The 13,177-nt window shown below is 48.0% G+C and overlaps 1 protein-coding gene across 3 annotated transcripts in view; it reads right to left on the bottom strand.

The window, feature by feature from the left end:
• Positions 1 to 8,619: 8,619 nt before the first annotated feature.
• SEMA6A (semaphorin 6A) overlaps positions 8,620 to 13,177 on the bottom strand; it is a 130,891-nt gene continuing 126,333 nt past the window's right edge. For all 3 annotated transcript variants that reach the window (XM_052642561.1, XM_052642562.1, XM_052642563.1), the window contains one exon: positions 8,620 to 12,840. In XM_052642561.1, the coding sequence (XP_052498521.1) occupies positions 11,636 to 12,840 (1,205 nt within the window). In that variant the 3' untranslated portion in view covers positions 8,620 to 11,635. The remainder of the gene's footprint in view (positions 12,841 to 13,177) is intronic.

The following is a 13,177-nucleotide window of genomic DNA, read 5'->3' as shown; positions in this document are numbered from 1 at the left end:
AATGAACTTCTGTCTTTTTTTTCAGCCTCCAAGTTCTGCTGTTACTTTTTTTTCCAGAAGTTAAATTTGTACTTCACAGCGTATGGTGTCAGGCAGTGAATTAGGAATTGGGACGCCTGCTTCCTGCCCTCAGCTCTAGACACGGACAAGCAGTGTATCATTGAGCCACCACTTCTGATTTCATCTTCTCCAAGGGAAGGGTGTCGCACTACGTCTTCAGCACCACGAGACACGTGATACTGACTCTCACTGACACTTCTGGCACAATGCTTTACAGGGTAACGAAGCAGTTTTTCTCTTGGAACAAATGTCACAAACTCTTGGGATGTGGCTCAGGGATGGGCTGGGGACTGAGTGAGCAGTTCCTCCATCCAGGCCAACTGGAGCCGAGATTGGAAATGCTTTGGACCTGGACAGGGCAGCACTGCAGGTGTGCCCAGGGAATGAGGCTATGGGGGTGTCGGCAGAAAGTACAAGACTCATTGGAAAAGACCCTGATGCTGGGAAAGATTGAAGACAGGAGGAGAAGGGGAAGACAGAGGATGGTTGGATGGCATCACTGACTTGATGGACCTGAGTTTGAGCAAGCTCCAGGAGTTGGTGATGGACAGGGAAGCCTGGCATGCTGCAGTCCGTGGGGTCACAAAGAGTTGTATACGACTGAGCAACTGAACAACAACAACAACAAGAAGTCACCATAGTGGACAGGTGATCCAGGGCCACCAGGCATCATAGGATGCTGTGAACATTGCCTCAACACCCAAGGCGGTGAGTGAACTTGCAGCTGTGTTCCTTGCAGTGCATTCTGGGGCCTGTTCTGGAGGCCAGGCTGTCTAGCCCAGAGACTGCACTGGGGCCAAGCAGAGAGGAAGAGTCCTGGGAGCAGCAAAGGCAGGATCCAGTGATAGGACTACCGGTTCCCCCCAGCCAGCCATCTAGGAATGGAGAAGGAGAACAGCACTGTAGGCTGGGGAGGCCCTGGCCTCTGAGCAGGTGTCATGTGGCTGAGATGGCCACACCAGTAAGAAAGAGCCCGCGCTCTCTCCGGCCAAGCAGGGCTTTTGTTTAACCAGGTCCGGCTGGCTGCTTTTGTTTTCAGGTAAGTAGTGTTAGGGGAGAGAGAAAAAAGAGACGTTTCCATTATCAGCAGGATGGGGACTCAAAGTCATTTATTTAATCGGAAGATTTAAAGGACTAGGACCTCATTTTGGATGCCAAGTTGGGGAAGAAGAATGCAGTAGGATTTTGCATTTTGTCAGCACCAGTAAACATTTACCTTGGGTGACTTTAACGTGCTCCTGCAAAGTAGACAGGGGCGCTGTCATCGTCCACTTCGCAGATGGGAAGAGGAAGATGCCAAGAGTTTGAATGACCACCCCACAACTGGGGAGGCAGGCTTAGAGTAGGCCCACAGACTCACAATGCGAGGCACTTTCTTCTCAGCTGCTTTGCCTGGTGAGAAGTGAGAACTCTAAGTCACCAAATGAGGGCTGACTGTCCCTGAAAGCCCCCAGGGGCTGGCCTTTGTGGGGCATCTCATCCTCCTGACACCACCCCCACTGAGCCCTGCTCTGTCCCTGGGCCCAGGCTCTTCAGCTGCTCTGGCCAGGTAATTAGAGAGGATCTTTTAGGGTCACTCTTTCCTGCGGACAAAACAAGCCCTTTGGTTTCTCAATTAGAAAGCTCAACAGATTGAGTGACAAGGAAAAGTTTTTGATCTTGCTATTACAGTCACCTAATTAAAATGAGAGGCAGATGTTCTAACACCTAGTAATTTTCACCTCACTTTACTCTGGCTCCAATTACAGCCCTTCCCTACTGACTTACACTGTTTAAATTACAAAGTCAGAAGGAAATATGAGTATTTACTTGTCTCTATTCATTCATGTAAGTCTAACACATTATCTTTTCTCCCCAAGACAGAGATGTGATCATAGGCCTTCTCCCTGGAAGCAGAGAGGGACACATCTTTGGTTCTTAAAATTAAACACCAATAAGAATTTGAATCAGCCCGCACCTAGTCAGACTTCCATAGACAACTCTGTTTCACAAAAGAAATGTACTCTTTCCCCAGGGATGGAGGAGGCCCGTCTTCACAACAGTTGCAGTCGGCATTGTCCTGGAATACACACTTTGGAATAGAAAAACTCCCTTTACAAAGTCACCTATTATTGGTTCAGACCCTCTAGACCAGGGAAAGTTAATTGCTTCAAAGGTCATTCTGTTTTTCGAGTACATAAAATAAGTAAAGAGCACCCTGCAGCAGTTGGAATTATGTATATATTTTGTACCAGAGCTACCAAAGGTGGTGCCAGCCAAGCCTTCATCTTTGCTGAAAGCATAGTTGTGTACTGAGAAAAGGCTTGTGGGTTGGGATCAGGGTTTTAACTGGTAAATAAACATAGCAAGCCATCAACCAAGCAGAAAGGTAACAGTGGGGTAAAGAAGAAGGGTGATTTTCCTCTCCCTCTAAGTGGAATCTGTCTGAGGTTGCAAGTCAGGAGGTGAGTGAAGATGCCAGCTTCTTCAGAGTGCTGTAGAACAGCCCTGCACAGTGACTGGCTGGGTCGCGCTGCCCCCAGGGCAGGAGGGAGGCCAGCCATCCATCCCGGACGAGATGGACCTGGCCCTTGTGCACCACGTACCCTATGAACTCCAGGGTGGCCATGGGCAGTGATGTGAGAGAGGAAGATGGGTACCTAGGTGGAGGCCATCACCTTCTGTCTCCTTTTGGGAGAATTGTCTAGGTGTTCAGCTGAATCATCCCACCACTGACATCAGAAATGGAGTCAAATTGTTTAGCTGATATCCATAGTGCCGAAGTGGCCAAAGGGGCTTACGTGAGAAGTCAACAGGGATATTTCTTTTTTTAAAGAAAACCATTTACTTATTTTTTTGTTTAGTCTGGGTCTTAATCGCGTCATGTGTGCGTGCTAAGTCGCTTCAGTCATATCCGACTTTGTGCTACCTTTTGGACCAGAGACCACCAGGCTCCCCTGTCCCTGGGATTCTCCAGCCAGGAATACTGGAGCGGGTTGCCATGCCCTCTTCCAGGGGATCTTCTTGACCCAGGGGTTAAATGTGCATCTCTCACGTCTCTTACGTCTCCTGAATTGGCAGGTAGGTTCTTTACCACCAGCGCCACCTGTGAAGCCCTAATTGCAGCATGCAGTATCGTTTTTTTTCAGTTGTGATGTGTGGGATCTGGTTCCCTGACCAGGAGTTGAGCCCAGGCCCCCTGCATTGGGAGCACAGATTCGTAACCACTGTCCCGCCAGGGCCGTCCCCCAGCTGAGCTATTTCTTACTAACCTCTTCCTGTATACGTACTTCTCCTCATTCTTCTATGAAAGGAAGGGTAAGCAGAGTCTTTATCCTTCTACATACGGGACATTTCTTCTGTGTTTTGAATTAATCCTGCGTTCTCTTAAGCTTCTTAAATTTCTCTTGTGCTCTTGGGGTTTGGATAGGAAGAAGAAGCTATAACAGCCGGGCCTTTCATCCTTTTCTTCCACTGAGGCGGCCCGCGTCACCGCCCCTGAAGTGGCAGGGTGCGTCTCCAGAAGGGAGGTCAGAGAATTTGGCTTCAGCTCTTTCTTTTCCTGCTTTGTGGACAGTTCCTTATAACCCGGCTGGCATCAGGACTTTGCAGACGCAGGAAGGAAGAGATGTGTTCTTTAATGATGGAAAAATATTAGAGCACAATGCCCTCAAAATAGAACGTGTGCACCTCGCCTTTATTTTGGGGACTTTTATTGTTGTAACCATCTCTCCTGGGAAATGCTGTGGGAGGCTTTCCCCCTTTGGTGAAGCAGAATAATTGTGTAACCTGAGATGTCCCCGAGAGAGCTGAGGAGATGATGTCAACACACAGGTTTTAGAAACATGACTGCATTTTTTTTTAAATGCCAATCACTGCTCCAGTAACATCCCTTGTCTCCAAAGTCCAATTTCTGTAAAACGAAGATAATCATATATGTGGCTGCCCACCCCACTAGGCCACGATGAAGATCTAATGATATAATGGATAAGATTATGTCTGCAGACTATAAAATGCCCCCAATGTAAATTGTCTTTTTCATCAGCAGTCAGAAGACCTGCTTCTTTTGGGTTGGTGCCATTCCACATCTTTTATGAAGCAAGCATTAGCCTTATTTTTGAGATTTGTGCTTCTGCGCTGACACGGATCAGGCCTGCAAAATGTTCAGTGTCCATACCTAAGAAAGAAGTTTGTTGAGATCACCCACTTTCTCATCACCCTGTAACGTGGTCAGGGCAGGTGTCATGATGAACAGGATAAAAGAGAGCGTTTCGTTCTCAGACGGAGTTTTCATCATCTTTCTCATCCTAGGAGACCCCTGGGAATCCTGCCAGAGTTTCTTTTCGTGTTGGTTGCCTGGCACTGGTGTCGTGTCCAATGTCACCTTCATCTGTTTTTTTTTTTTTTAACTGAAAATCATCAATGAGAAAAATGCCTTCAATTTCATGGTGTCCTACTTTCACCTTCATTAACATCCCCTTATTTGAACCATTATTGCAGCTCCGTCAGTGGGACCAATAATGTGGGACCAATCACTTGATGTTAGTGATTCTCGAGAGAGAATCTCCTTCTATTTGAAGCAGATTAGGAAGAATAAAAAAAAACCTGCCAGTGCCTGTGGGCTGCTGGTGACCGTGTCCAGGCCACTCCGCAAAGGTCTTGGCCCCCACTCCTGTGACTATGGTTTATGACAGTTTGTGTGTGCATGCTTAGTCAGTCATGTCTGACTCTTGGTGACCCGATGGGTTGCAGTCCGCCAGGCTCCTCTGCCCACGGGATTCTCCAGGCAAGAGTACTGGAGTAGGTTGCCATTTCCTGTTCCCAGGGATCTTCCCAGACCAGGGATCGAACCCACGTCTCCTGCACTGCATGTGGATTCTTTTTCTGCTGAGCCACCTGGGAAGCCCCTTATGACTGTTCACTTTTGACTACAAAGTGCTGAGATGGAACGCATGTTTTATCAGGAAAAGGGAGGAAAGCCTTCCCAAAGGGTCCACATTCAGTGGGCACTGGTTCTGACCCCTGTGCCACGTTTAGTTTTAGACACCAAGACGGGAAAAGCCTTGTCACAGCAGCTGTGTGCACATGTGTGCAGGGATGTGTTTACCGAGGGGGTTGGGGAACTCCCCACCACTCAGCTGCCCCTCTGGATTGGCTCGGATTTCATTTCCATTTGCCAGAGGGACATCTGCACGTTTTTCTGCCCAGTCATATCTAATGTGCATCAGTTCAGCCCTAACCCTCTGTTGAGGTTAACCACCCCCACCTCCAGGCATCCCCTAGGGGTTAGAGCTGAGGATACACAATAGTCTAAATGGAATATTGAAGATCCCCATCTGTCTGGCAGGCCCGATCAATAATTGTGAGCCCTTCCTTCCCAATTCTGTACAAGAGACACGTCACCATCTGGGTTTCAGAAGGGTGTGAGATGCAGGTTTCTAAGAGTTACTGAGTCCAAGCACCCAGCTGTCACAGTGTTCAGCCTGGACAAGGATTAAGGTCTTAATTGTGCTATTTTGTTACTAAAGGGTTCTTTGAAATCTCCCTCACCCCTTTCCCTCATGCAAAATATCCCAGAGTCTGAAACTGTAGGTGCCCTTCTGACAACTTCTATTTCACTTGCTGAATGACTTTTCTGGAAAGAGCTTTTGTTCTGGCAGTCAGACCTAGGCCTTGTGGATTCTGTGAGTCTTGTATGTCTTCTGCCAACTTACAGGACTGAACAATGAGACACATTTGTGCTTGCTTGACACTGTACTTAAGGGAAGCAGGCAGGTCTAAGACACCATGAAATACCTAGCCTGGCCCCATGAAATACTTAGCCTGTACTGGGACAGCCACTCCTGGGAGCTGGCTATCTAAAAACTTTTGGCAGAAGCCACCAACCCTGTAACAGGCAAGCAAGCAAACACAATTAAGAAGCTAGGTTACCTGATGCACATCTCAGGTCTGAGCAGGGACATCCTCAGGGCCTAAAATGCAGCTAAAATATAGGCTGCATCTGGTCAGCTTCGGTCACCTCTTCACCACCAGAACAAAGCCGACTTCAGTGAAAGTCACCATCTCAAGTTTCAGGTTGCACGGTAGGCAGGACTTGTCTACCTACTTGTCAGTGTGGTCTGAACCTCAGCCTATCCCTTTGCCTCAACCTGGATGCAGGAATTAGGGATGCTCAGCTGGGGAAGAGTGAGGTGTGTCCAGATGGCTTCCAGAAGGATGGCTGAGTGATTTGGAGATGCAGTTTGGGAGTAGTAGGTGTCAGGTCTTTTAAGCTAGAATTACTCTAATGATGAAGGTGAAAGAGGAGAGTGAAAAAGCTGGCTTAAAACTCAACATTCAGAAAACTAAGATCATGGCATCTGGTCCCATCACTTCATGGCAAATAGAAGGGGAAAAAAGGAAACGGTGACAGATTTTATTTTCTTGGGTTCCAAAATCACTGTGGATGGTGACTGTAGCCATGAAATTAAAAGACTATGACCAACCTAGACAGCATACTAAAAAGCAGAGACATTGCCAACAAAGGTCTCTCTAGTCAAGCTATGGTTTTTCCAGGAGTCATGTATAGATGTGAGAGTTGGACCATAAAGAAAGCTGAGCACTGAAAAAATTGATGCTTTTGAACTGCAGCGTTGGAGAAGACTCTAGAGAGTCCCGTGGACTGCAAGGAGATCCAACCAGTCAATCCTAAAGGAAATCAGTCCTGAATATTCATTGGAAGGACTGATGCTGAGGCTGAAACTCCAATACTTTGACCACCTGATGCAAAGAACTGACTCATTGGAAAAGACCATGATGCTGGGAAAGATTGAAGGTAGTAGAAGGGGTTGACAGAGGATGAAATGGTTGGATGGCATCACCAACTCGATGGACATGAGTTTGAGTAAGCTCTGGGAGTTGGTAATAGACAGGGAAGCCTGGTGTGCTGCAGTTCATGGGGTTGCAAAGAGTTGGACACGACTGAGTGGCTGAACTGAACTGAATAGTAAAAGGCAATAAATTTGTGTTTTTACCACCAGCTTTAGGATCATGGGCAAATCCTTTTACTCAATGGACTACAGCTTCCTCATTTTTTAAAACAGAAGGGTCCGACAAGCTGTTGGTCATTCTCTCCATTTGACATTTGGGTTAAACTGGACAGGACAAACCTGTCAGTCACAGAAGGAGAAGGAAGTGCTTCTGACCAGCCAAGGAAGGAATGGTCACAGAGCTGAGTCAGTTCTGTTTCCAAAAGAATCCAAAACTGGATGTGGGGTTTTCATGCATTGCTCCTACCAACTTGGCATGCCGCTTGGCACACTGCCTGACAGTCAGCAGCCTCTTCCTGAACCAGTCCATTTTCCACATTACTGCCAGGTAGCTTTCTAAACACAAACACATGTGCTTGCAGCTTCATAGACTTCTAATGCGCTCCATTGCCCATCAGCTACACAGGCCTCTCCTGATCTGACCCCTTTCCCAGCCCTGCCCTGGCCAGGCTCTTTCACAGATCCCGCTCAAGGTTCACGCAACTTTCTGTGTTGCAATCACAGCGCCCTTGGCACCTTTGTACAAGTTAGCCCTTCTGTCCAGGTCAGATGTCCAGAGAACTGATTCTATAAGGACCAGCTCATATGCAGAGCCCCAGATCTCTGGGCCTTTCCCTCAGCACTTTGTTCCCATCGTCCAGTCTTAGAGGCCATGTCCACCCCTCCTTATAAATTAGGAGGCAGGGACTATATTCTAGTCAACTTTGTGTCTGATAGCACTTGACCCAGTGGGTGGGATTCAAGTAAAATAATTGGAAATAACTTAGTAAAAGGTGACCAGACCACTGAGGGGTGTAAACTGAGGTCCAGCCACAGCTTTTCACATTCAAACTGACCCAAAACACTTGAAAAAAATAATTTCAGAAGGTCAACAGTAAACTACTACAGCTGAAGACTTATTTAAATAACTATTTTAAAAATACGCCAGAAGGGGGAAAAAACCTGATCTAGGCATTTCAAAATGCTACCCTGCAAAATAAAAACCAAGTGCTGCGCTGCAATATACCTCCAGCCGTGTCTTCTGGCTTATAAGAGATAGATGCTAACAAGGAGTAAAATCTGGCACCCTCTACCTTATTAATATGTAAAAAGGCTGAAGTCACATCTGTGCAAAGATCTATTTTTAGTGGACCTTACATACTAAAATCCTAGCCTTGATCTCTTAAAACTATCAAGCCTACCATAAATGTTTGATGATGAACAAGCCCATAAAAAGAAAATGCATAAAATGAATCGAGGGAGTCAACGTGTGCTCTGCCTTTTAATTACTGATGGCTTCTGCTCCAATCCTGCTCCGGGCTGGGTGCAGGCAGAGAAAACACATCAATAATTTGGGGAGCAGGGTGTGGGTACTGCAAACAAATGGGCCTAACTACATTGTGATTTATGCTTTGGAAGCCAAATAAAGATGGAAAGAGAAGCATCTGAGCCCACAAGGGGAGGGGCGAAAAAGGAGGAGATTATGAGATAAACAAAAGCATTCAGGACACAAAAGAGAATGCAGAACAGTCTTGTTTTATTACTTTTAAGTAATAAAGAGCCTTTTCCTTGCCTTTTTGTCTTTTTTCCCTTTTTTTCTCTTCTTTTTTTAACTTTTTTACAACATACATTAAGTCATGAATCAGATGTTAGGGGATGTGGAGATGGAAGGAAAATTGGTGACATCACAATATTTTTACAACTTTACAACAAATATAAATCTGAGTTGGTTGCATCTACCAGTGTCTAGCAAGGGTGGAGAGCAAAGGCACACTCAGGCTTAGGGACCCTCCCCCCACACGCTGTGGGGAACAAAAGAAAACGGGAAAAATACTTCAATGCAGAAGACCACCTCAATACCTGTGGGCATTTTAGGGTTAACACCATGAGTGATGGGTTGTGGGAGGCAGGGAGGGGTGGAGGCAGACACGGGTCTCTGTAACACAGCTGAGGCATTGATGCCCACACATGGGGACCAGAGAGAGCAGTGGGTGCTGCACCTCATTTCTAGTGGGAGTGAAGCTTGGGGAAGAAGGCAGCAGGGTTGATCTATACCCATCATCTTCCTAAGTTCCCCATTTCTAAAGAAAATAGATGGAAAGAGACAATATCTCTCTTTGCAGCGAAGTTTCATGGTTTCAGGGCACAGAGTTCACAGGGTGTGAATATGGATCCCATTAACAAAACAAAAGCATAACCACACAAGAACAACAAACACCTATTCCAAACGAGAGCAAAACTGAAGGGATGTCTGGAATAAAAAGGTCGTGCACGTGTTCTGGCTGCACACCCAGGTCTCACTCTGATTATGGAGGTACCACTCTTCACTGGCCAATTCAAAGTTATCCCAGATTGTCTTTTTCAGAAGTTTTCTTTTTGAGACAAAACTAAACCCAGAGATTGAACTGGAAATGAAAACGAGACAAAGAGGCCACCAGATATACTGTTAAGTGGTTTAAAAAAACAATAACAACCAACAACAATGCTCACAGTTTACAGTATGTTGACAGTTCTTTGCAACAGAGTAAGTAAACAAAAGTCCCTCGTGTGTGCTTGAGCTAATGAAAACCAAGGGGAAAAACACACCCCCCACCCCCTCCCCCTACAAACAACAGCCACAAAAGGATAATGAAATAAAAAAAAATTAAAAACCTTTCGCCCCAGTCAATGTTTTTGCAGCATCCATTGTGGTTGGCCTTGTACTTGGAGTTATACTCATTAATCACAGCAGGGACCAGCCTGCCTGCATCTCTTTCCATGTTATTTCTTTGTGTGCATTGCACATGTGTGCCTAGCACATGGCTTGGAGACTACCCCCAGGTGCCTGCCCAGCCTTACACAGTGTGTTCTCCTGGCAGTTGGACACAGCAGAAATGAGGACTGGGACATTAGTCCCTTTTCTGCTGGCTAATGAGGACATCATCATGTTGAAATGATCTGAGAATACAAGGGAAGCAGGGAGCTCTGGAGGAAGACAGAGGATTTGCCACCCACAATACTGGGATCCATGCTTGGCAGCATGGCCAAGGGGTGGTTGGGGTTGGCACCACTAGATGGAAGTGTGAATCGGGCTGCAGTGCCACCCGGCTCTCCTGTAACCATCACTACTGCATCCTCCTCCTCTCAGCTGGATGCTAATCTTCCAGAGGACTGCAGTGGGGGTGGGGGGAGGGAGGATCAAATAAATATCTGCATTTATTTCAAAAGAGGGAAAAGATTATCAGAATGACAGTTTACAAGTATACACAACTCAGGGTGTAAGGCACAAATTTACATGTGGAAAACAGGCTATTCACAGATGTAACCCCACGAAAAACCTGTGTGATCAAACCATTAATTTATGCAAGGTAGCAGCCAGCATATTAATTAGTTCACACCATTGGTAGATTTTGTTTGCTGTCTCACATGCAAGGTGAAATGAGATGGTGTTTCACAGGCTGGTGCCTTCACAGAAAGTAGGAACCCTTGACAAAGCTATGTTGGCAGCAATGGGACACGAGGTGCCATTCTCAAAGTTCCTCTCCTGGTTGCTTTAGAAGTTAGGATCTGGAAGGACTTTTAAACAAAATATTCTTTTGCCTGCTATAGGCCAGGGACCTGACCAGAAAATTAAGCTGGTAGATTTAAATAAATATTCCCCTCTTAAAGTGTTTTTTCTTTAGCTAGAGATCAGACAGTCCAAACACAAAGCTCAGAATTCCAGCTCCGACTTATTTACTCAGTGAATTTATTGTAAAAATAAAGAAACTCAATTATTCCAGTTAATGGATTTCACGTTAAATAGTTTTAACTATCAAGGGGGCTTTCTGAAGAGCTGTTCAGAGGATGGTATGTGGAAGAGTCCTTTCCTTATGGAAAAAAAAAAGTGAACAATAAATAAAGAGTTATTTGCGTTAACGGTCACGTTATTTCATTAAAAGAGAGGAGCAGAAATCTATGACATAGTTGCCCAGCATGGCATTCATCTGTTATAACAGAAAGCTGTAACTGGTGGGCATTTCACAGTATCTGCGCATAGTAAACTTCTGCCATTGTTACAGTCTGAGTTAGAATTATCAATGAATTCTTTTTTTTTGTCTTTTTAATTCTCATTTTTAAAAAAAATGTGTTTTGCAGGTGGGAACGCTAGCCCAGTTGGGCAGCGCCCCGTGCAGTCATGGACAGGATGTTGCCGTTGCTATCCACGTGTGTGTGTGCGTGTGTGTGTGTGTGTTCGCGCGCGCACGCGCGCAGGCGCACTCGGTAGGCATGGGTGGAGGGGCGGGTATGTGTGCTTTTGGCTCATGTGTGTGATGCTGATTGCAGTCTTTCGTGAGTCCAACCTGTTGCAGGGCGTGGGGGAAGAGCGAAGGAAGAGAAATGGAGGTGAGTCCGGCGTCGCGTCGCGAACCTTCACCGAACCGCACGGCCCAATTGTCGACAGTCCCTTCCCCGCGCTGCGTCCCAGGGAGGGACTCAGAGTCCCGGGCGCCGCCGCGGCCGTCTTGGTCGGGTGGGTACTCAGCCGTGGAGAACCTTGCCGAGCTGAGCGGGCGGGCGCCTCGCCTTTTCCTGCTGGTTCGACACCTGCCCCCTCCCCACCCCGGGGATTATGTACACGCGTCGTTGGGCTTCATGGATGTGGAAAGAGGGGCAAAGGAGGGTTTGGGGGGCACGTCCGGCTTTAGCGAGGGCGTGCGCTTCAGCCCCGCCCGGGTCAGTGAGTTGTAGGTGCTGTTGAGGCTGGGCTGCCTCGACACAGTCACGGCCTGGCCTGAGGGCTGCGGCGAGCTGTGCGCCTGGATGGAGTCCACCCTCTGGGGGGCGGGGGGCGGGTTGTCTCCCCGGCCAAAGCTCTGGTTCCTGGAGAGGTGGGAGGAATTGGAGGAGTTAGTATTGTTTCTTTTGAGGGTGGCGGCCTGATGGCTTCTGGTAAGCGAGTTCGTGGGGTAGCTCCTCTTATAGTCCAACCCGTAGGACGAGGAGGGACGCATCTCCAGCCGCTTGCTCAGGCCGTTCTGCGACAGGGAGGCTCCGGGAGGGCCCAGGGAGGCCTCCCGCTGGGGGACTTTGGGGGGCAGGCTGTCCAGGTTCTCCACCAGGTTCACCCCGTGGTTGGGACTCTTGCTGCTGAGATGTTCCTTGATGGTCTTATACTCCAGGGTGGCCGCCTGGTCCTCCAGCGCCATCTGCGCCACCTCGCTCATTTTGGGCTGGTCCACGTACTCGTGCTGGTAGCCCTGCCGTGTGGTGGGCAGCACGACCACGCTGGGGATGTGGCTGGGGGAGGCCCGCAGGGGCAGGTCAGTGGGGATCACCGGGGAGCCCATGGGGGGCATGTCCTTGGTGCACGCGTTGATAAGGTTCTGATTCCGTTCCCACTCGCGGCTGCCGCGGCTGGGCTTGCGTTTCTGCTGCAGCGTTGGCGTGGACTCCGGGGTGGGCAGGGCGGCCAGGTCCAGGTGGTGCTGATCGGCCTTGATGAGCATCTTGGCTGTGTTGCTGGGGGTGGAGAGCTTGCCGTTGTGCATGAGTGGCGTGAGGATGGCCTCTGGCTTGGGGTCTTTGGACTGGGTGTCCCCGAAGAGGCCGCTGAGCTTGGTGACGCTGCTCATGGAGCCGCGGCGCGAGTGGGTGAGCTCCTTCTCCTTGCGCTGCACGGAGGACACGTCTTTGCGCCGGTGATCGCAGACGCAGTAGACGATGATGCCCGAGAACACGGCCCCCATGACAAAAGCCAGAATGACCGCGATGGCCAGGAGGGTGACAGGAACGAGCTGGTCGTGGCCTTTGAGATAGCTCTCCCGAATCACTCCTGCAAAAGACATCGCATATGGTGTGAAGAAATGAGAGCAGACCCCGAGGATTAACTTTGTTTGGCATTCACCCTGTTAATTAATAACAGTAATAAGTGACAATGGCACCTCTGCAGAACTTGTCTTTGAGGCTCCCTCTTGCCGAACATTAACTCATTAATCCTCCCCCCCCCCCACCCCCCAGGATGTAAATAGACTTCCCTTATTGTCTTCTCTGTGTTTTGAAAAGGTGCATTCCCCTCTTTTCAAGTAATGGGCTCTTTCTAAGTTGGTTCAGTCCATGGAATATGGCGGTTTTTTCCTTTCCAAAATCTAATCCTCTTTCCCTTTTCATCT

Source organism: Budorcas taxicolor, chromosome 7, assembly GCF_023091745.1.
Source record: "Budorcas taxicolor isolate Tak-1 chromosome 7, Takin1.1, whole genome shotgun sequence".
NCBI lineage: Eukaryota > Metazoa > Chordata > Mammalia > Artiodactyla > Bovidae > Budorcas > Budorcas taxicolor.
The sequence above is the reverse complement of the archived record's forward strand: the minus strand, read 5'-3'. Positions and strand labels throughout refer to the sequence as shown.